This window comes from Canis aureus, chromosome 7 (assembly GCF_053574225.1).
Source record: "Canis aureus isolate CA01 chromosome 7, VMU_Caureus_v.1.0, whole genome shotgun sequence".
Classification (NCBI taxonomy): Eukaryota; Metazoa; Chordata; class Mammalia; order Carnivora; family Canidae; genus Canis; species Canis aureus.
The window spans coordinates 67005313-67029908 of record NC_135617.1 but is presented as its reverse complement, the minus strand read 5'-3'; the positions used below and the strand labels follow the sequence as shown (position 1 = coordinate 67029908).

The 24596-nt window shown below is 41.2% G+C and overlaps 1 protein-coding gene across 6 annotated transcripts in view; it reads right to left on the bottom strand.

Annotated features, from left to right (window-relative positions):
* The window catches only part of STK38 (serine/threonine kinase 38), a 42449-nt gene extending 20424 nt beyond the window's left edge, over positions 1-22025 (bottom strand). The window contains exons 1-5 of one of the 6 annotated variants that reach the window (XM_077904236.1): positions 21771-22025; positions 15331-15463; positions 3687-3738; positions 2669-2791; positions 627-710 (exon numbers count right to left, since the gene is read on the bottom strand). In XM_077904236.1, coding sequence (XP_077760362.1) covers positions 627-710; positions 2669-2791; positions 3687-3738; positions 15331-15461 — 390 coding nt within the window. In that variant the 5' untranslated portion in view covers positions 15462-15463; positions 21771-22025. Of the gene's footprint in view, positions 1-626; positions 711-2668; positions 2792-3686; positions 3739-6140; positions 6282-6941; positions 7229-14020; positions 14046-15330; positions 15468-21770 lie in introns of those variants that run through there. The other 5 variants (XM_077904235.1, XM_077904234.1, XM_077904238.1 and 2 more) reach the window with 5 other exon arrangements.
* Between the last annotated feature and the right edge of the window lie 2571 nt (positions 22026-24596).

The following is a 24596-nucleotide window of genomic DNA, read 5'->3' as shown; positions in this document are numbered from 1 at the left end:
CTGCATCTTTTAAATCTAAATGCAAAGTAGGTTTAGGTTTTAGAAAGCGTTCTTACTCCTTAAAGGAGAATTTGCACTGCTCTGCCGTTTGCATTAGGTTTTTTCAAATTCACTCAGAATGAAGACTGGTCTCCTCTCTTGGGTAATAATGAGCGGGTCTCCTCTCTTGGGTAATAATGAGTGGGTCAGAAGACCCAACTTTGGTTCGAGTGTACAGAATGAAGCGTATTAAGACACATTTTAGATTGCTAATTCCTAAGTCTCAGTTCCAAGGTATATATATACAATTTCTCTCAGCATTCAGTAGGAACACGGTACCACAGCAAGGGTGACCTCAAAAACAGGCTCCTCGTGACAACCACAGCTTGTGATCAAATGGGAGACACGAACAGCAGATGCTTCTAATAGGTTTACAACGTTTAAAAGACCATACAACATAAGGCATTAGTTGTACTAATGTAACTGCTTCTTCGTTGGGGAAAGAAAAGTAATTATATGTACATTCATACATGAATCAGTGCTAAAGAAAACTGTAATAAAATACATTTCAAATAAACAAAAAGAACAGTTTTACATGACACAAAATTTATCAGCTGACTAAAATCACTCCTACAATTGTGGTTTACCTGCTCTTTTTCAAGCATATCTGCTTTACGGAGTATTTTCATTGCATACACATGCCCTGTATCTTTCTTCTGAACAAGCCGCACCTAAAAGTTATAAAAGAAATGTCAAGTCAAAAGTCCACAATGCCATGCTAACGCTTTCATGTGTTTTAAGAAATAATTTAAACTGAAAAAGTATTACACTATTAATACAAGCAACCAGCAATAACAAAGCAGAAAAAAGCGCTTTTTTAATGTTCCAGAATGGATATATTTATTAATATCATGAAGTCAGCCCTGAAAACATTCTCAAACATCTCCACATCTGAACAGGTTTCACTCCTTCGTTGAATAAATCCATCTAATTTAAAACCCTCACTTTCAAATTTAAGGATTCATTATACCCATGCCACATATCCATCCAGTCAGCTCAGAAAACCTAAGGAATCAATTACAACAATGTTTAAAACAACAGCAAAAGCTTATGGGTAGAAAAAACGTCAAGAAGGAAAAAACCTAAAAGGTATAATTAGGGAAATGGAGTTTTATGCAGTTTTCCTTTTTCTTTATCTTCCAATGTTTTTAGAAAGAACAGATAATTTTATGATGAAAAGAAAACTAATGGTCTATCAACCCAAAGACAAATCTCTTGGCAAGTCCCCACACATCCTCCCCCTACCCTCATAAGATATGTATGCTTTCTTCCCCCTGTACCTTTCTTCCTGTTTTTCCTGAGTCTGATGTCCCTTCCTCACTAAACAGTCCTTCCAGAGGGAGTACCGTACCTTTCCCTCTCCCCAGGAGCCAACAGGGATTCTGAACACTGAGGGATCAATTTAATTTTTTGACTTGTGCTTCTCAGTAGGTACTCACATTTCCCCTAGGTATGGGTTTTTAATAATATGCTACTCCTTTTATACAAAGTTAATGAAACTATTGCATCAGTAAGTAGTCCACTTTGGGTGTTTACCATTAACAATGATGACCTCACATGGGCTCATTCAAACCCTCCCCACCAGACTGCCCTTATGACCTAGCAGGATGCATCTACGAGACCAGGTAGGACAAAGCTGCAGATGCTTTCAGCTCTCTACCACTATCTGCATAACCTATTTCTATAAATTCTGTCTCCTGGAACTATTTTCAGAGCAATAGCAATCTGGGGGAAGAAATGAAGGGTACAGATATGCTGTTAGTTTGCTCTTAGAGAGGCAGTGTGATGCTGGGAAAAGCAAGAGCTTATGTAAGATCAGGAACTCCTTTAAGATACAAAAATAATGGGTCAAGGAGGAAAAAGAGAGAGACAAACCAAGAAACAGACTCTCAACTACAGAGAATAAACTGATGGTTACCATAGGGGAGGTGAGCAGGAGGATGGGTGAAATAGGTAATGGGGATTAAGGAGAGCACTTTGTCATCATGAGCACTGGGTGATTAAAAACTTTAAGAAAGGGATGCCTGAGTGGCTCAGTGGTTGAGTATCTGCCTCTGGCTCAGGCTGTGATCCCAGGGTCCTGGAATCGAGTCCCATATCGGGCTCCCCGTGGGGAGCCTCTGCCTGTGTCTCTGCCTCTCTCTGTGTGTGTCTCACATGAATAAATAAATAAAATCTTAAAAAAGAAAAAAAAAAAAAAACTTTAAGAAAAATTCAGGAATTCCTGGGCCCAACTTCTGGGGCTGCTGCTCAATGGCCATGTGACAACAGAACATTATATATCCCCCTTGAGTCTTAATTTCATCATCCATAAAATGAGTTCTTGTAGGAGAGAAGCACTCAGTAAATAATAAATACTGATTTCCTTCTACCTTTCAACTCTCCCTCTAGATCAATACTTAGAACATCAACATCATCTCTGGCAAAACAGAAGAATAATCAGAGATCTGGGACAGGGGAGGGAGAAAGAAAGAAAGGACAGAGAGAGCAGTTAAAATGTGGGGCTGGCATGCCTGACCTATCTACCCCATATTTCAGTTCTATTAACAATCATGAATCATGAATATGTCAGCAGCTTCAAAGTTCTGTGGTGTTTTTATATCTGATAAGTAGCTGTGGTTTTTTTTACCTCACCAAATGCTCCTCTGCCTATCACTTTTAAGGACTCAAAATCTTCCAATCCAAGTCTTGTTCTCTTCAAACGAAGAAACTCTGTTTCCTTCCGAGCATGCGCGGATCTCCTCAGTCGCTTCTAATGTTTAAATAAAGGGAAAGAGAGGTGGGAAGGGGAGGAACTAAAACACTGCAACTCCTTAACAGTCTTATTTGTGATTGGAAAGCAGGGCCACACAGACTAAGCACAACCTTCTCACACGTGAAGAACCCTTAAGAAGGGTTCTTAAGAGGAACAGAAGAACCCTTAAGAGGTCAAATCTCCCCTCCCCAGCATTTGGACACAATAACCAAACCATAGAGAACAGATGGGTGCCTGCCTCCTCTGAGGACTCTACCAACTTTGGCAATCAACTATTTGAACTTTTCTAATGAAGGAAGAATAAACAATCAATGTTTTCCTTTAATTTCTGCATATAAAATAAAAGGGTATGAGCTTTTTTAAATTTCCTTCTGGGTTTGTTGGGGTTTTTTGGGTTTTCCTGGATTCTATGATTCATTCCTATTTTTTTTTTCATTCCTATTTTTGAAAGCATTTCCACTCTCATTTCAGTTCTTTGCACAGTTTAACTGTATTTTTTCCTACTGCATCTGTAGGCATTGGGGGAAGAGCTGATTTGATATTTTGCCTTGATAATGATTTCAGAAATTGGCACTACTTCTTAAAGACTTTCCCATGATTTCTGTAAATATGCTATAATTTGCTTTTTTAAATTTTAATGTGATCTCATCTCTTTCTTAGAATTCTCAATCTAGTTAATTTACTATAATTGTGCCTAGATAAATATTCTTCTCCCTGGTACTTAGTAATTAATTTCTCCCTTTGCATAAATACCTAAATCCAGAAGTACACCAGCTCTCATAAGTTCTTCTGTTACTAAGCCAAGACCCTTTCCCTATGCTCCAAGGCTAACAACTTGCTGGGCAAGATCTGCCATGCTGGGTTCAAGGAAAAATTTCCCAATATGAATTACCTCTTCATCTTTTAGGCCTTCTTCTTCCATCACTTTTTCTAACTTCTTTTGTCTAAAAATAAATAAAGATATTTGAAATAACTGAATACTTTTCTGAAAAGTCTATATAAACATAGTATCTTTTTAATGATATAAACAGGTAAATCTCAAAATGCCTCATTAAAACAATTACAGGGCTGCCTGGGTGGTGAAGTCTGTTGGGTTACCAACTCTTGGTTTCAGCTCAGGTCATGATCTCAGAGTTGTGAGACAGAGCCCCACATCAGGCTCCACCCTCAGCAAGGAATCTGTTTATAAAGATTCTCTGTCTCCCTCTCCCCTGCCCCTCTGCCCCCAGCCACCCCCAACTCCCCCCTGCCCTCTCTACTTATGCATACACACCCTCTCTCTCAAAAATAAATCTTTAAAAAAAAAAAAATTACAGTTACTAAGACAACTAAAAAGATCCCCACCCTTTGTTAGTTCTACATTTTGAAAAAGACTATATAAGACATTAATGCAACAAAGAATCCTATTTCAATATGAAAAGTTCTCTCTCTTTTTTAAAAGTATTTCCTCCTTAGCAAACCACAAACAGCTGGTGTTTGATAACCTCTTCTATCAGGATGTCTCTCTGTCCCTGACTGAAATCTACTTCCTTTATTTTTACATCTTCCTCCCCCTCCGTACACAAGCAAAGAGTGATAAACAATAGTAAAGGCAGAATTTAGAGATTCAAGGGGGGGGGGGCAGGAATGATCAAAACAGGCAACTGGCACCACTGTTAAAATTTAAGGCTCTAAATCCGTAGAGTATTAAACTTTAAAAACTGCATCCACGAATATTTTTTTAAAGATTTTATTTATTTATTCATAGAAACACAGAGAGAGAATGAGAGGCAGAGACACAGGCAGAGGGAAAAGCAGGCTCCATGCAGGGAGCCCGAAGCGTGACTCGATCCAGGGTCTCCAGGATCACGCCCTGGGCTGCAGGCGGCGCTAAACTGCTGAACCACCGGGGCTGCCCCACGAATATTTTTTTTAAAGATTTTATTTATTTATTCATGAGAGACAGAGGGGGGGGGCGGGGGGGGCAGAGACACAGGCAGAGGGAGAAGCAGGCTCCATGCAGGGAGCCCAACGTAGGACTCAATCCGGGGTCTCCAGGATCACGCCCTGGGCCAAAGGCAGGTGCTAAACTGCTGAGCCACCCAGGAATCCCCATCCATGAATATTTTTGATCTATAGTCTCATACTGACTTGATAAAACTCAAAGACACAAGAAAAACTTCCTTATAACTGATTCCACCTGTATTTATTTAGCATAATAAACGAAAGCATATTGACTGGGATCTCTATCCCTTATCAGCATTCCAGATAACAGGCAATGTGGACAGAGCAGGGAAGAATGTAAGTAGGAAATATAGGGTGCTGGGGTGCCGCAGCCAGTTGAGCGCCCGACTCTTGGTTTTCAGCTGGGGTTGTGACCTCAAGGTCATTGGATCAGGCCAAGTCAGGCTCCAGCTAGGCACAGAGTCTGCTTAAGACTTGCTCTCCCTCTCCCTCCCCACAATCTGTGGGCATGCACATTGTTACTCTCTCAAATACATAAATAAATCTTAAAAAAAAAAAAAAAAAAAGTAAAGAAAGTAGGAAATACATGAAGCAACAGCATGTAGTCTAATGTGGCAGAGGCACACAGCACTTCAAATGTCACACTAAGAGGGCTGGCTCGGTCTGTAGACAACTAAGGGCTACAGACCGAGCCAGGGGTTGGTGTGTAAAGGAGTGATGTGATGAGATTTCTGTTTTAAAATGACAGCCAGCAGTAAGGAGCTGATGGATTGGCTGGGAAAGCAACAAACAAAGACTAAGGCAAATTGAAAGCTCTCCTAATGATTCTTCAGAGTCAAGATCTGGACCAAGAGCTGGAAACCCAGAATGAAGTAAAGGGGGTTACTACAAAGATGACTAACTGGTAGTAGGAGTCAAAGGAAAAATCTTAGACTTTCTCATGGGCGGGGGGATAATGATGCCACCAACCAAGACAGGAAACACAGAGAAAGGACCATGTGAAGGTAATGGAATTAATTTTGGTCAATATATAATTATTGCAATAATAGTAATTAAAATTTGTATTGTGTTAGAAATCATATTACAAATCCACAGGATCATGGGGATCCCTGGGTGGCTCAGGCTCCCTGCTTGGAGCCTGCTTCTCCCTCTGCCTATGTCTCTGTCTTCTCTCTCTCTCTCTGTGTGTCTCTCATGAATAAATAAATAAAATCTTTAAAAAACAAAAAACAAAAAAACCCTACATGGTTCCCAGTCTGCCTACTTCACTTCTCTGAGTTCCCACAATATTTTATGATACACATCTTTGTCTGCATGTGTGTTAAAAGGATAAGGCTATACTGCTGGTACTTTCAGGAGTATAAGTTAATTAGTTGAAGTAAAAATAATCAAAGAGGGGCACCTGGGAGGCTCAGTCAGTTAAGTGTCTGCCTTCGGCTCAGGTCATGATCCCAGAGTCCTGAGATTGAGCCCTGCATCGAGCTCCCAGCCCAGTAAGGAGTCTCCTTCTCCCTCTCCCTCTGTCACTCCCTCTGCTTGTGCTCTGTCAAATAAATAAATAAAATCAAGAAAGAAAGAAAGAAAGAAGGAAGGAAGGAAGGAAGGAAGGAAGGAAGGAAGGAAGGAAGGAAGGAAGAAAGAAAGAAAGAAAGAAAGAAAGAAAGAAAGAAAGAAAGAAAGAAAGAAAGAAAGAAAGAAAGAAAGAAAGAAAGAAAGAAAGAAAGAAAGAAAGAAAGAAAGAAAGAAAGAAAGAAAGAAAGAAAGAAAGAAAACATCATGGCAAGAACTATAACTCCACCATGGTCAGCTCTTTTTGTGCCTTGAATATCAAACACCATCATACTTTCTGACTATATTTTTTTTTGAATGACCATACCAGAGTGGGAAGTCCAATATGCTATCATACAAAGAATGACCCAGAGACAGTTGCTTCTGACTATATTTAAATCTTAATTCAAACTAAGAAGTTTTCCGTAGCTTGAGTATACTTGCAAGAGTAATTAAATGGGTTCTGTAGAATACCTACCTGAGGGTAAAGTTATTAGAATCAACTCCTTGAACACAATCAGATTCTTTCATTAGAAAAAGTATCCAGAAAAAGCCTATCATGCAGAATTCTCCATGGTAATAATTTATTGGGCCCAAGCCAATGAAGACCTTAAAGACCCCCAAAATGGCAAGCATAACCTAAAATGAGGCTTACTAGTGACATCCTCTATGAGATGACATGAAGAAATTACTGTTAACTTTGTTAGATTCATGGTGGCACTGCAATGACACAAGTAAATGGCCTATTTTTAGAGATGTACACTGAAATACATAGGATTGAAATCATAAATGCTTGGGCAGCCCCGGTGGCTCAGCAGTTTGGCGCTGCCTTTGGCCTGGGGTGTGATCCTGGAGACTGGGATCGAGTCCCGCGTCGGGCTCCCTGCGTGGAGCCTGCTTCTTCCTCTGCCTGTATCTCTGCCTCTCTCTCTCTCTCGCTCTCTGTCCCAAATAAATAAATAAATAAATAAATAAATAAATAAATAAATAATTTTAAAAAAAGAAATCATAAATGTTTGAAATTTGCTTTAAAACACACAGCAAGAAAAAATAAAATGGAACAGATGAAACAAATTTAGCAAAATCTTGATAATTACTGAATCTGAGGGATGAATATACAGGGGTTCATTGTATTAATCTTTCTATGTGTGTGTTTAAAAGTGTTCATAACAAAAAAGAAAAGCAGGCCCCTCCACTGGTATGTCTCTGATTGAAGAGCCAGTTTAGCTAACACTCCAAGCTTTGGTGAAGTCACTCTTGCACTCAACTGCAATGATCCAGAGCAGAACCCCGGGAAAGAGATTGGCCACTTTCACACTTACAGGCCACACTCAACCTAACTCCATCATGGCCTTCCATGAACTCCATTTACTTGCATGTGAGCCCACCTCTCATGAGACAGTAAGTTCTTTTGAAGGGATGGCCCATATCTGAATCCTTCTTTTCCACTAATAGTGCTTTGTACACACCAACTTTATAAAATTTATGTTTCCAAAGGGTGAGAAAAAGAAAATCAGAGTATGTAATGATGTGCAGACACATTCATGACTATGTGTAATTAGCTCCCTCTGCTAAGATTTCAGTTCACCTCACAGCACATCTTGATTCAGAGGTTCCAGGGATAGGAGAAAAGGGCTAGTCCATTCTATGAGAGTTGACCAGATAATATTTCTAATTTCTGTTGATGAGACATTTGAAAATCCAGTAAAAATAGTATAGAAATAAGCACTAGTTGTTATTTCTATGATTAAAATTGAAAATATTCTCAAGAAATACCCTAAAAATAAATATTACACAGATTTTTTAAAAATCTCAACAAATTGGGGTGCTGGGGTGGTACAGTAGGTTAAGTGTATGACTCTTGGTTTTGGCTCAGGCCATGACCTCAAGGCCCTGAGATCGAGCCCCAGGTCAGCTCCATGCTCAGCACTGAGTCTGCTATCCCTCTTTCTCTGCCCCTCCCTGGTGTGTGCTCAAAATAAATAAATAAATACATACATACATACATACATACAACTCAACAAATTACTTTGGTTTGACTGATACATCTAATCAGTGAACAACATTCAAAGGTCAAGACTTACTCATCCCTAGGACTTAGATAAAACTGACACTTGTAGGCACCTAGGTGGCTCAGTCTATTAAGTGTCCACCTTCAGCTCAGGTCATGATCCCAGAGTCCTGGGATGGAGGCCCACTTCAGGCTCCCTGCTCAGCAGGAAGTCTGTTTCTCCCTCTCCCTCTGCCTTTCCCCCTGCTCCTTCCCTCTCAAATAAATAAATAAAATCTTAAAAAACCAAAAACCCCCAAAAAACTGACAGTTGCTCACTAATAATAATCACATATTGCAACTCCGTATCAGATCAGACCAAATACACAGGAAAACCTGGGTAAGAATGAATATCTAAAAGGAGTAGCAGACAGTGCTGGTTCTCAAAGGGTAAAATGTAGAAAAGTTCTTATTTGATTTAGGGGCGGAAGGTGAGGGAAGCATACCATTACTTCCTATTAAATTGGGTTTTTGGGATCCCTGGGTGGCGCAGCAGTTTGGCGCCTGCCTTTGGCCCAGGGCGCGATCCTGGAGACCCGGGATCGAATCCCACGTCAGGCTCCCGGTGCATGGAGCCTGCTTCTCCCTCTGCCTGTGTCTCTGCCTCTCTCTCTCTCTGTGACTATCATAAGTAAATAAATAAAAATTTAAAAAAAAAATTTAAAAAAAATTGGGTTTTTGTGGCCTTAATTAATCCACCAAAACAGTATTTATGAAAAACAGAAACAACACAGAATATTTAATAAGAAAAAATTCCAGCTTCCTCAGTTTTGATTTCAGGCTGCTATAATCATATTTTTTATATGAAAAACTAGGCAATTATCAATATTTACTGGGTACTTAGGGTCACATGAGAGAATAGAAGGAGAACTGCTATTCTTAGATAACCTTACCATCAGATGCAAAACAAAGATTAAAATAGTATGTATACAAAAAAAATAGTATGTATACAAAAAAAATAGTATGTATACAAATTATATACATATATATATACACACACACATACACACACACCCATATATATATATAAAGAAGAGAAACTTGCATTCTTGAGGGGATTCAGCTTATAGCCTACCAGTAGCATTAACAGGAGACCATCAGACACCAGACTCAGGGGGTTTAATTGTTTTTAAATCCATTAGTAGAACTTGCTGTAATGTTTCCAATCCCAGCCAATGTTCTCACATTTTACTTTTATACAGAAAACCAATCCTAAATGATTTTTATTCTTTCTTCTACCTCTAGGTTTTGGTTTCGTCTCCCCACCTCTAGGTTTTGGTTTCATCTCCCCTGCCGTTAGGTACTTTGTTTCAAATATAACCTACTGCTCTACTACACATGGAACAATGCAAAAGTGCATGTATGTGGCAGAAATGCTAGAGATTTTAAAGGCATCCAAGGGAGGAACAAAATGAAAATTTGTTACAATCTGATCTCAAAATTTACTAGCAATACTTATTTCAAACCACTCATCATCACATATTAGTGATATACTCATAATAAAAGTTTCTTTAAAAAAAATAAATAAGGGATCCCTGGGTGACGCAGCGGTTTAGCGCCTGCCTTTGGCCCAGGGCACCATCCTGGAGACCCGGGATCGAATCCCACGTCGGGCTCCCGGTGCATGGAGCCTGTTTCTCCCTCTGCCTATGTCTCTGCCTCTCTCTCTCTCTGTGACTATCATAAATAAATAAAAATTTTTAAAAATATATAAATAAACAAATAAATAAATAAAAGTTTCTTTATCAATGAGTGTCTCATATCACTTAAACTCTGCTTATTTCTCAAGGTTCTATGACATTTCCATCCATAACATCAAAAAGCCTGAAAATCCATTTCTGATAGGGTTTTTGTTGTTGTTGTTTCCAAGTAGGCTCCACACCCAGCATGGAGTCCAGTCTGAGGCTTGAACTCACAACCTTGGGATCAAGACCTGAGTTGAAATCAGAAGTCAGACACAACTGACTAAGAAACTCAGTTCCCCATCTGACAGTCTTTTTTTTTTTTTTTTTTAAGATTTTATTCATTTATTCATGAGAGACAAAGAGGCAGAGACACCGGCAGAGGAAGAAGCAGGCTCCCTGACTCGATCCCAGGACCCAGGATTCACGATCTGAGCCAAAGGCAAATGCTGAACCACTGAGCCATCCAGGTGCACCCCCCATCTGACAGTTCTTTTTTTTTTTTTTCCATCTGACAGTTCTAAATGTAGTTCTAAATGTGGTAGTAACTCCTGCCAATCGCTGTTTTCCTTTTTTAATTTTTAAAATTTCTAGCAATAAAACCTAAATAGTCTTATCAATTGGTATAACAAACCCACAACAAAGATCAACTCATTTCCCAAAAAGGGCGCACCAAAAAAAGGGGGCACTAAATGAAAAAGATTAGCAAGGATATCTGAGACCTTCAACGTATTTACTACTTTTTTTTAATGAAAAATAATGATTTGATAACAAAAATTACCAAAAACATTCTAATCCTCTTAAATGTTTAATATTCCCTTCTTACGATCTTTTAATTAATTTGGTCTTTAAGAAAAGCAAAACCAGGGGCTCCTGGATGGCTCAGTCAACCAGTTAAGTGTCTACCTTTGGCTCAGATCATGATCTCAGGGTCCTAGGATCAAGCCCCCACATTGGACTCCCTGCTCAGTGGGGAGTCTGCTTCTTCCTCTCCCTCTACCCCTCCCTACTGTCCCGTCTCTAATAAATAAACTAAATCTTTAAGAAAAATGAATATGACCTGATTGTTTACACAGAAAATCCTAAGGAATCTACAAAAAAGCTAGTAGAATAAGTAAATTAGCAAGTTGCAGGATATAAAGTCAATATACAAAATTCAATTATATTTCTATATGCTAGCAGCAAATAATTGGAAAAAATTTTTTAAACATCCAATTAACAGCTCAAAAAAAACTCCAAAATACTAGTAACAGATGAACAAAATAACACGTAAGATCCCCACAGTAAACACTACAAAACACTGCTGAGAAAAATTAAAGACCTAAGAGAATAGAGAGATACACCATGTTCATGCATCAGAAGATTCAATACTGATGTCAATTCTCCCCCAAACTAATCTACAGACTCAATACAATTATAATCATAATTCCATCAAGCTTTTCTCTAGAAATTGACAAGCTGATTCTAAAATGTATGTGAGGAACGGCTGGGTGGCTCAGTGGTTGAAAGTTTGCCTTCGGCTCAGGACGTGATCCCAGAGTTTTGGGATCAAGTCCTGCACTGGGCTCCTGCAGGGAGGCTGTTCCTCCTCCCTCTGACTATGTCTCTGTGTCTCTCATTAATAAATAAATAAAACCTTAAAATACAATACAATAAAATGAAATTATATGAAAATGCAAAGAATCTAAAATATCCAAAACAATCTTAGGGGGAAAAGAAAACAAAACAATGTAGTTGAAGATTTACACTACATGACTTCAAAACTTACCACAATGCTACAGTAACCAAGTCAGTATGATACCGGCCGAAGGACAAATGATCAATGAAAGACAGTAGAAAACCATATTAGGGTTCAATTTCTGGTTCAGTTGGTAGAGCATGTGACTCTTGATTAGAGTCATCTAGATCTAGTGTTCTCATCTCATACACTTATTAACTCAAGATGGATCATAGAATTAAATGTAAAAACTAAATTATAAAAGTTTCCAGGGATCCCTGGGTGGCGCAGCGGTTTAGCACCTGCCTTTGGCCCAGGGCGTGATCCTGGAGACCCGGAATCGAATCCCACGTCGGGCTCCCCGTGCATGGAGCCTGCTTCTCTCTCTGCCTATGTCTCTGCCTCTCTCTCTCTCTCTCTCCCCCTGTGACTATCATAAATAAATAAAAATTAAAAAAAAAAAAAAAAAAAGTTTCCAAAGGGCAGCCCTGGTGGTTCAGTGGTTTAGCGCCGCCTTCAGCCCAGGATGTGATCCTGGAGACCAGGGATCGAGTCCCGCGTCAGGCTCCCTGCATGGAGCCTGCTTCTCCCTCTGCTTCTCCCTCTGCCTGTGTCTCTGCCTCTCTCTGTGTGTCTCTCATGAATAAATAAATAAAATCTTTAAAAATAAAATAAAATAAAAAAATAAAAGTTTCCAAAGAAGATACAGAATATCTTTATGACTTGGGGGGCAGCAAAGGTTTCTTAGAGGTCACAGAATGCAAGAACTATAAAAGAAAAAAATGTCAAATTAGAGTTCATCAAAATTTAAAACTTCTGCTCATCTAAAGACAACAAACAGGAGGGAACCTGGGTGGCTCAGTCGGTTAAGCATCTGCCTTCGGCTAAGGTCATAATCCCGAGGTGCTGGCATCAAGTCCCACATTGGGCTCTCTTCTCTGCAGTGAGTCTGTTTCTCCCTCTGCCCCTCTCCCTACTCGTTCTCTCTCTCCCTCTCTCTCAAATAAGTCTTAAAAAAAAAGAAAAGAAACAGGAGGGGCACCTGGGTGGCACAGTTAGGCCTCTCTTGATTTTGCTCAGGTCATGATCTCAGGGTCATGAGATCAAGCACTGCATTGGGCTGTGAGCTCAGCAAGGGATCTGCTGTAGATTCTTTCCCCTCCCACTCCCTTTCCTTTTGCTTCTCCCCCCAGCTCTCATGAGTGTGTGCACATACACACTCTCTCTCTCAAATAAATAAATGAATAAAATCTTTTTTTTTTTTTTTAATTTTTATTTATTTATGATAGTGACAGAGAGAGAGAGAGAGAGAGAGAGACAGAGACATAGGCAGAGGGAGAAGCAGGCTCCATGCACTGGGAGCCCGACGTGGGATTCGATCCCGGGTCTCCAGGATCACGCCCTGGGCCAAAGGCAGGCGCTAAACCGCTGCGCCACCCAGGGATCCCAAATGAATAAAATCTTAAGAGGAAAAAAAGGCTGACATTTTGTTAGCAAAAATGTAAAGCAACTGGAACTCTCACACATTGTTGGTAATATTTTAGAAAAAAAATCTAGCAGTTTTTCATAAAACTAAATATATACTTATGTATATTTATGATCCAGCAATTCCACTCTGAAATATTTACCCAAGAATTGAAAACACATGTTCACAAAAAGATCTGTACACAAATGTCAGCAGAAACTTATTCAAAACAGCCAAAAACTGGGGATCCCTGGGTGGCTCAGCGGTTTGGCACCTGCCTTTGGCCCAGGGCGCGATCCTGGAGTTCCGGGATTGAGTCCCGCATTGGGCTCCCGGCATGGAGCCTGCTTCTCCCTCTGCCTGTGTCTCTGCCTCTCTCTCTCTCTCTGTGTCTATCACAAATAAATAAATCTTTATTTATTTTTTTTTAATTTTTATTTATTTATGATAGTCACACAGAGAGAGAGAGAGGCAGAGACACAGGCAGAGGGAGAAGCAGGCTCCATGCACCGGGAGCCCGACGTGGGATTCGATCCTGGGTCTCCAGGATCGCGCCCTGGGACAAAGGCAGGCGCCAAACCGCTGTGCCACCCAGGGATCCCTAAATAAATCTTTAAAAAAAAAAAAAAAAAAAAACAGCCAAAAACTGAGAAAAGCCCAGATGTTTATTAACAGAAGAATGTAAAAACAGAGGTATAGTCAGAAAACAGAATGGTACTCAGCCAATACAAAGGAACAAACTACTGATACAAGAGCAACATGGATGAACCTTGAAAACATTAGGATGAGTGAAAGATGCCTTACTCAAACGAGTACTTACTATATGAATCCATTTACATGCTCCATTTGCATGGAACCAGCAAGAGTAATCTAATATAGAAACAAAATTACAACAGTGGTTGCCTGGGGTTGAAGGAACATCTCCAAGAATAAAAGAACTTTCTGGGACGATGGTACCATTCTGTCTTGATAGGACTAAGTTCTACAGGTATTTCCATTTGTCAAAACTTGCTGAATGGTACCCTTAGATTGTGCATTTTGGTTGGAATCCCAACGTGGGTATAGAGATTACTTAAAAAAACAAAAAAAAAAACCAAAAAAAAATATTAAAAAAAAAAAAAAAAAGAGATTACTTAAAAAGACAGAAAAAAACAATGACTGTGCATTTCATTGTATGCAAAATTTACACTCTCTTAAATATATACGTATATATAAATATTGAACTTGTTATATAAGCAGACATCATATTCAGAAGTAAAACATACTGACATCTCCATCATAATTTGAAGTATAGCAAAAAATCAAGATGGTTTAATGAATGAATAGAGGGATGGATAGATGAATATGTAATAAAATGAACAATAAACGTAGAATCTTGATGTATATAAGGGTATTCAGTATATTATTCCTTCAACTTTTCTGCACTTTTAAATATTTTCATAATAAAATGCTGGGAATAAAATTTTAATTACAAGTTACCACATGAATACTCTACACCAGATCAATAACAACAGGTGCCAAGTGATTAAGTGATTACTACGTGAGAAGCACTATGGTGGTTACTCACATATGTTATATATAATCCCCATAGCAATCCTGCAAAGCAAGTATTATCTCCACTTTCCAGATAGGGAACTGATACACAAAAAGACTAAGAAACTTATTCCAGACTCAGACAGCTAATAAATGGTAAAAGCATGACTCTATACGCAGCTCTGATTCCGTAAGGGCTGCTCTTTCCGTTACATCATACTGTTTTAACAATAAATCCAAGGATTTGACCCAATTAATATTTTTATACTATGGAATTCTGCATTGTTCTTTTTCCTAAGAGTTTAAGTAATCTCTGCACCCAATGTGAGCTCAAGCTCACAACCCCAAGATCAAGAGTCACATGCTCTACCAACTGAGTCAGCCAGGTGTCCCTGTGTTATGACTAGTAGTAAAAATGAGTGGGTTAAATAGCAAGGGTTTTGGAAATCAATGACCCTGTCCTTCCACTGTAATGGGATAGCTACTGCATGGCTGCTGCTATTCTTATCTCCTTTCAACAATATTATGAATGTGTTTTATGATACTAGACATGAATGCCAAAACCATGACACAATTTTCTCAAACACAGTTCTTTACCTCATTTCTCGTTCTTCATGTTGAGCGATAAGGTTGCTATAAAAATTCTCCAGTGTCACTTTGGTCATGGTCACTCTTTCCTTTGTGTGATTACTCATGGAGGAACAAGGTGTTGAGCCTGTCATTGCCATGGCTGCTAGAAACAAAAAAAGAAGAGGTATTAGTTTTGGATTAGAACCCACCAACTAGGGATCCCTGGGTGGCGCAGCGGTTTGGCGCCTGCCTTTGGCCCAGGGCGCGATCCTGGAGACCCCGGATCGAATCCCACGTCGGGTTCCCGGTGCATGGAGCCTGCTTCTCCCTCTGCCTGTGTCTCTGCCTCTCTCTCTCTCTCTCTCTCTCTCTGTGACTATCATAAATAAATAAAGAAAAAATTAAAAAAAAAAAAAAAAAAAAAGAACCCACCAACTAGGGGTGCTAGACTGCTTCTGCCTGTGCCCCTCTCTCTCTCTCTCTCATGAATAAGTGAATAAAATCTTTTTTTTTTTAAGATTTTATTTATTTACTCATGAGAGACACAGACACAGAGAGAGAGGCAGAGACACAGGCAGAGGGAGAAGCAGGCTCCATGCACGGAGCCCGACATGGGACTCGATCCCAGGTCTCCAGGATCACGCCCTGGGCTGAAGGCGGTGCTAAACCGCTGCGCCACCCGGGCTGCCCAAGTGAATAAAATCTTTAAAAAAAAAAAAAAAAAAAAGGGATCCCTGGGTGGCACAGCCGTTTAGCGCCTGCCTTTGGCCCAGGGCGCGATCCTGGAGATCCAGGATCGAGTCCCACGTCGGGCTCCCAGTGCATGGAGCCTGCTTCTCCCTCTGCCTGTGTCTCTGCCTGTGTCTTTCTCTCTCTCTCTGTGTTGTGTGTGACTATCATAAATAAATAAAAATTAAAAAAAAAAAAAAAAAAAAGAACCCACCAACTATGTACTCTCTTACTCCACTGGTAGGAAAGTAAATTTGTTTAAGTTTTCTGGAGGACAAACATATAATATATAACAAAAGCCAGACAAAGAGAATATTTGGTGAAAATAAGTATATATTAATGTCCTATGACCCAGAAATACCATTGCTAGGTATAAGACCTAAAGAAATTGTCACACGGGCTCTTACGAAATGCATAAAGGGGGTGCGTGAGTGGTTCAGTCAGTTAAGCGTCTATCCTTTGGTTCAGGTCATGATACCACGGTCCTGAGATGGCGCCCCACATTGGGCTCCCTGCTCCCTGCTCTCCTTCTCCTCTGCCCTTCCCCCTGCTTGCTCTCTCTCTCATGCTCTTTGTGTTTCTCTCTCTCAAATAAATAAATAAAATCTTTTAAAAATTAAAAAAAGAAAGAAATGCACAAGGATGTATATAATACACAATGTTTATTATGCCCTCATTTGTGTTATAGGAAGTTGAAGCCAATTCAGTAAGGAAATAAAGAAAATGTTGTGGATGCACATAAAGAAATAACATGCAGCAGTCAGAAGCAAATCTATCTGTACCTAAAAGTGACATGAATATATCTTTAAAACATATGCTATAACTTTAAAAAGGAAGAGAACAAGATCACAATACCATAAATGTATACTAAGAATATATAATATAGACACAGAATAAAACTTTGCCATCCAAGAATCTACCTTGAAGAAATAAAATCTTTTAAAAAAAATTTTTTAATAAAATAAAATATGTATCAAAATGTGACTAATGGTTTAACTTTAGGCAGTAAGAATGCCATTCTTTTGTGGCATAAAGATCATTTATGTGGGCTTTTCCATATTTTATATATTTTTTTTTTTTTAAAGATTTTATTTATTCATTCATGATAGTCACAGAGGAGAGAGAGAGAGAGAGGCAGAGACACAGGCAGAGGGAGAAGCAGGCTCCATGCACCAGGAGCCCGACGTGGGATTCGACCCCGGGTCTCCAGGATCGCGCCCTGGGCCAAAGGCAGGCGCCAAACCACTGCGCCACCCAGGGATCCCTATTTTATATATTTTCTTAAATGAGCATGTACTATTGCTACTAAATTACCAATAATTTTTAAAGATTTTTTTTAAAGATTTATTTATTTATGAGAGATACAGAGAGAGGGAGATGCAGAGACATGGGCAGAGGGAGAAGCAAGCTCCATGCAGGGAGCCCGATGTGGGACTCGATACCAGATCCTGGGATTACACCCTGAGCCAGAGGCAGACACTCAACCGCTGGAGTCACTCAGGTGTCCCTAAAGATTTTATTTTTAAGTAATCTTTCCACCCAACGTGGGGCTCAAACTTACAACCCAAGATCAAGAGTTGCATGCTCTACTGACTAAGCCAGCCAGGTGCCCCAAATTATCAATAATTTTTAAATTTATAAACTTTCTACAGTTAAAAATCTATAACAAATGCTCATCTACAGGGGCACCTGGGTGGCTCAGTGGTTGAGCATCTACCTTCTGCCCAGGTCATGATCCCAGGGTCCTGAGATTGAGTCCCACATCGGGCTCCTCACAGGGAGCCTGCTTCTCCCTCTGCCTATGTCTCTGCCTCTCTCTGTGTCTCTCATGAATAAATAAAATCTTAAAAAAGGACAGCCTGGGTGGCTCAGTGGTTTAGCACCGCCTTCAGCCCAGGGCGTGATCCTGGAGACCCAGGATCGAGTCCCAGGTCGGGCTCCCTGCATAGAGTCTGATTCTCCCTCTGCCTGTATCTCTGTCTCTCTCTCTGTTCCTCATGAATAAATAAATAAAATCTTTTTTAAAAAAAATCTTAAGAAAAAATAAAATAAAATGCTTATCTGCAGGTATAGATGTACTCTGACATGTCTTATAGTATTTGATAAATGCATGCTATTTGGATTTATAAATTAAATTAAAACCTATGATAAAAACAATGTTACAAAGAAAAAACCTGAATCATAATTTTAGCTATAAAAGATAGATTAAAAACAAGAAACCCTAACTTAATTTACATATGAGAAAACTGATACCAACACGGTTTAAACAACTTACAGAACATTTTTCCCTAAATTTATTTATTTTAAAAGATTTTATTTATTTATTCACAAGAGACACAGAGAGAGAGAAGCAGAGACACAGGCAGAGGAAGAAGCAGGCTCCATGCGAGGATCCCGACGTGGGACTCGATCCCAGGATTCCAGGATTCCAGGGTCACGCCCTGGGCCAAAGGCAGGCTCTAAACCGATGAGCCACCCAGAGATCCCCCATTTTTTCCCTAAATTTAAATCTCATTTTCCCCAGCCCATACTGTCACAGTTGGCCAAACCATTCACCACTCTGGACTTGCTCCAGGGTTGAGAATAATGCTAGATATTTTAACCTTATCATGCCTTCCTCCAATATGACCTGTTTCTAAGTTTGTCCTTTCATCCCAATATGAAGCTGAGTAAAAATCAGAAGCGACCAAGGGCCATTTTCAAAAGTACATTTGGGACGCCTAGGTGGCTCAGCGGTTGAGCATCTGCCTGCTTTAGCTCAGGGCGTGATCCCGGAGTCCCTGGAACTTGTCCCGTAGCAGGTTCTTTGCAGGGAGCCTGCATCTCCCTCTGCCTACTTCTTTGCCTTTCTCTCTGTGTCTCTCATGAATAAACAAAGTCGGAAGAAAAGAAAGAAAAAAAGAAGAGAAGAGAAGAGAAGAGAAGAGAAGAGAAGAGAAGAGAAGAGAAGAAGAGAAGAGAAATATAACAATTTTTTTTTAAAAGTACACTTTATGGAAAGTTTCCTTAAGGTTCTTCCCTTAATACTTAGCAGCTTCGGGCAGCCCGGGTGGCTCAGCGGTTTAGCGCTGCCTTCAGCCCCAGGCGTGATCTTGGAGATGCGGGATCCCCACATTATGAGTCCCACATTGGGCTCCCTGCAGGAAGCCTGCTTCTCTCTCTGCCTGTGTCTCTGCCTCTCTTTCTCTTTCTCTGTGTCTCTCATAAATAAATAAAATCTTAAAAAAAAAAAATACTTAGCAGCTTCTTAGATTAAGGCTATTTAGGAGTGTGCACTTATTATTACTAAGACAAAAGGCTTAACATAAAAGATATTCAGGCAAAAGTCACGTAAAAGAATAATCCTTTCAGAGCAAAGAGATTCAAGATCAAGGCTCTACTTCAAACATTTTTATTCATGATGTGCCAAAATGATTAGTAATCACAAATTCAAGAAAGTGAACTCAGCTCTACCTTACAATGTTATTCGTTACTGTTACTTTTTATGGGCGGTTTCTGCTAATAGCAACAGCTAACCCAAATATTTTTAGGATAACAGTAGAATTTTTTAAAAACCTCTGGTTTATGAAGCTTGGGTGTGGTTCCTTATTTGTCAGCCTGTACCCCCTCCACCCACAATGAAAACCACATGCACTCTAAGTCTGGTGAAGAAATTTTAAACCAAATTTAAAAACAAGTCTGAAGCAAGGGAGTGCTTTGTACTCCTCCCTTGCCTGAACACTTCTAGAGACCCTTTTATATATATATAACACATACATGTGGTTACATTCTAACAACTGAAATTATTTCAACATAAAAATGCAACTAGTGTTTAAACCTAAGACAAACAATGTCTTTCATATAATAGGTTGTTAATAAATATAAGTTGAGCAAGTTCATGATTTTTTGGTTGTCAAAAAAACTAAAGAACAAAATTACATTTACATTGATCTGTATATAAATACTGGGGTGAAGAAAGTTTTGACTCATTTAAGTCATTGGCATGGCTTTCTAAGCTTTTAAAAAGATCGACAGATAAGTGTATTCAAAGATGCTCATATAACAGACCAACAAATTTTCTAGTAGAATGATAGTCTCTAATGTAATGGCAAAGGTGGCACTGCCCTTCCCTTTGACCTTTCTTCAAAACCTCCTCCTCCTCCCCTTCCTCTACTCATAAAAGGTATAGCCTTTTCTAATAACCTTTCATCAAAAGATACAATCACTATTGCCCTATAGCAATTTATAGCTTTACTGGGTCAACCAAGTACTTTTTATAAGACAGGGATCACACTCACACTTTTTGATCATTCAAGCCTTCATGCCCTGACCTACAAGCCAATGGAGGCCCCTGTCCTATTTGTTTCATTCTCCAACTCTGCAGGATTAGGGAACAGGTAGGTAAAAAATCCTTAAAGGTGTTAAAAGTTTAAAAGAATGTGATCTTCAGAAGTTAGGGGTAGGTAGTGTAAACATAAAAGTAGACTGAATGAATGCATTGTTTTATTCAACCCAGATGATTATCCTTGGTTGACTGGCTCTAACTCTACAATGGCACTGTCATCTCTAATGAAGACCCCTTCTCTCACCAATTCTTTACTTACTTCTTTGTAACAGACAATCCTGTATCTTTCATTTGGGCCAATGAACACGGATGCTAAGACTATTCCTTAAGAATCATGTATCTGAATTTCTCCTCCTGAACTGTAAGCCAAGGCAAAGCAAGCATCTGTCTTACACTACTCTTAATATCCTTCTCCCATCTCATGCTCAATGTACTTAGTAAGCACCTTATAAAAGATTTGCCAAGAAAGCACTCATCTTTCCTCACCATTCCTGGGAGCTGAGAATATGTATGTAGGACAGGAACGGTATTGGGAGGTGAAATGGTTTTCTCCGCCAAGTTGGGGGATGAAGTTCTGGTCCTCTTACCAGCGGAGCCTGTTAGCCTGATGTCGTCTGTTTAGGGAAACCACAGCTACTGCCTGGCTAATTCTAATTCAGAGCCAAGGTGAGCTGAAAGGGAGAGGAAGCAGCAGGTGTGCCTCACATCAACCTCCCTCTGCACATTAAAAAAAAAAAAAAAAAAAAGGCTTCTCTTTGTGTCTTTTAGTCGATTCAAAGTGCAAACTGGGAGATCTGATCTTTAGTAGATCAGCTAGTAGCTGTTTCTGCACACTTTGTGATACACACTTTCCTTTTCCATTATTTCTTTAAAAAAACAACAACAAAAAACCGTCACTCAATTTTCCTGTGATTTTAAGATGATCTGAAGCCCTGTACCCTAAGACTCGCCGTGGGGAAGGGGGCACACTCGAAGGAGCCACACCCCAGCGTGGGCTTTCCACATCTCTGCCTCACACAACAGCTCCTAGGTTCTCAGACCCCAGAAAAAAAGAAAAAAGAAAAGAGGTGCAAAATGGTAATGACTGCGATCCCAGAGGAGACCTGAGCTGTAGCAGCGAGCAAAGCTGGCAACACGGAAAAAGAGAAGAGAGCCCGGCTCCCCGCCCCAACCGCACAAAAAGAAAGAAAGAAAGAAAGAAAGAAAGAATGGGGTGGGGAGCCTGCGACGGGGGAAGTGTGGCGAGGACCGACCGGGAGAGCAGCCGGGCGCGGCGGGGTGCCAGGGGTGCCAGGGGTGCCAGCGGCTGAGGAGAGCCGCCGAGGGCCGGCCCGCACAACGGCTGGAAAGAGGGCGCCGGGGGGAGGGAGAGCCCCTAAAGGAGGGGGCAGCCTGGGGTGGGCTGAAGACTCACCAGAGCCCCGGGAAAGAAGGGCTGGGGACGGCGGACGGCCGCGGACGCCGCCCGGCCAGCGACCTCTCCGACCGGCAGACACGCGAAGCCCCAGCGGCAGCCCCGCGCCGACCAGCCACGACCGGGGGACGCGCAAGGGGCTCCGAGGCTGCGGCCGGGGGCGGGAGCGCGTAAGGACAACAGGAAGCGCTCCAACCGCCGGAAAAGACGGCAGCGCGGAGGGGCCAAGGCAGCCCAGTCCCCCGCCGCGGAGAGGGGCTGGCGCGGGGGCCGGGGGCCCGCACTGCGCAGGCGTGACTGCCCCGCGACGCGGCGGGGGGGGGGGGCTTCGGGACTGCGCGTGCGCGGCCCCGCCGCACCCATCCTCCCCGCCTCACCTGGGAGAGGGTCGGAGGGAGAGGGAGGCGGTGCGGAGGGCGGCAGCGCGCCGTGTGCAGTGGGGGTTTCGGGGTGGGCTAGGCCGGGCTCGGGGGAGGTGCCCTGTGTTTTCTGGTTTCTTTGTTTGCTTTATTTGGAGATAATTACAGACTCGCAGAAGGCTGCAAGGCTAATACGAGGAAGTCCCGTGTACCCATCACCCACCCAGTTCCCTCACCATCTTACACAACTAGTACATGATCAAAACCAGGAAATTGACATCGGCACAACACAACTAACTAAACCAATACGATTGACTAGATTGCAGACCTTACTCGGATTTTACCAGTTTGCCATGCACTCGTTGGTGTGTCTGTGAGTGCTTGCGTGCTCGCATTCATCTGTAGTTGTATTAAATTGTATTACTTGTGTAGTCGTCATCCCCCGCCTTCCCCTGATTTTTGATCATCGTAGCAATAAGTCGGCTAGAACCCCTGACCCCACCCCATCTTACTCTTCCTTAAAATAAGGACTAACACTAAGGACTTACTTGGGATCTGGAGAGCTTTCGTAACGTCAGGCTATGGCGTGGGGGGGGGGGGGGGGAGCATCCCAGTCTGCACAGAAGAACCTGCTTTTCAAGGCAACGCAACCGCTTAGTCTGTGCAACCCCGAGTAAAGAAGCCCCAAGCCTTCAGGACGCTCATTCTTTTCTTGAGAAAGGAGCACAGAGCTCTTGACTAGAAAGCGTCAGGCTCCTGGAAACATTATAGATGAGTAAGATAGGGTGCCTGCTTGCCTTCAAAAAGACCATGTAGGTAGCAAAATGTGTAAGTCATTCATTAGGGTATTTTGTGCTAGCTTGGTGCCTCATTCTTGGCTTATTCTAAGACTATAAAGCTTGGTTTTGCCGTTCAAACTTGGGGTCCTGGGCTTTGTTTCCTTAATGGTCTTAAAAAACGTAGGCATTCCGTGACTGCTTTTATCTTCCTAGACTTCAAAGCCCTGTTTCCTTTGTGTCGCCTCAAACTAAAAAGAATTCATCCTTCATTCTCTGTCCAAAGGCCCTTCTCCACCAATGCCTTTTGTCAAAGTCCTACCAGTCCTTAATGACTTAATAACAGTGCAAGATGTTTGCTTAGCGCACTTTCCAGTTTAGAAACCCCATTCGTTCATCTGATCTCAGTTCATCCTCGCAAGTCTTTGGCAGGTCACATAGGATGAGTAACTTTACACATAAAGTAACTAGCACTGAGAGAAGTGAAGGAACTTGCCTGAATTGTCACAGCTAGTAAAGCAAGAGGAGACTCATTCTCTGATTGCAAATCCAATGTTCTTTCTGCTTTCCCCTTTCCCCAGCTGAAACCTTATCTTTTCCTTGGAGCCTTCCCAATTTCACCAGAGGATACATATCCCATCCTCTATTCTCTATAGTTCTATATTAATTTATCTATACCTTAACTCTAATAAACACTAAAATTTTACTCAAAATTGCTCAACCAGAATATGCTGCTCTTCTCTACTTCCAGCAAATAGAAACAAAACCTAAGTGCCACCAGTCACTTATACCCACCCCAGACTGTGAGTTGGAAGCAGAAGCAAGTGTGAGCTGACCCTTACACCCACAGGACGGGGCCTTATTTGCCTCCCTATAATACTGTGTTGTTGGATCCCGCTTTTATTTTAAATGCCATCTGGGCAGCCCCGGTGGTGCAGCGGTTTAGCGCCGCCTGCAGCCCAGGGTGTGATTCTAGAGGCCTGGGATCGAGTCCCACATTGGGCTCCTTGCATGGAGCCTGCTTCTCCCTCTGCCTGTGTCTCTGCCTCTCTCTCTCTGTGTCTCTCATGAATAAATAAATAAAGTCTTTTTTTTTTTTTTTTTTAAATTTTTATTTATTTATTTATTCATGATAGTCACAGAGAGAGAGAGAGAGGCAGAGACACAGGCAGAGGGAGAAGCAGGCTCCATGCACGGGGAGCCTGATGTGGGATTCGATCCCGGGTCTCCAGGATCACGCCCTGGGCCAAAGGCAGGCGCCAAACCGCTGCGCCACCCAGGGATCCCATAAATAAAGTCTTTAAAAAATAATAAATGCTGCTATTTTTTTCATCATGCATTTTTTGCATTAATTTTTATTTTTTTAAATGTTGCATTAAAATGTTATCTTGATTACTGATTCTTTTGCTACCCTCATAAATCTTGTACCAAGGGAAGTAAGTGTCTTGCTCACCTCACCCTACTCCAGACCCTGGAACGATCACTCTGAATCCATTCTGGTCAGAGTGGTAGCTGCTACATACAGTTTCTAGAGACCTTCATAGAGATCTCAGACCAGGATGGTCATGTGTAACACGGCCACCCTTTCTGGGAAAGCAAGTACTCAGCTTTTGTTATATTCTGTAATGGAGGCAGACAGAAAAGAAAGGAAGTGAAAATGGATGTTGAGTGATCCAGCCAATAATGACTGC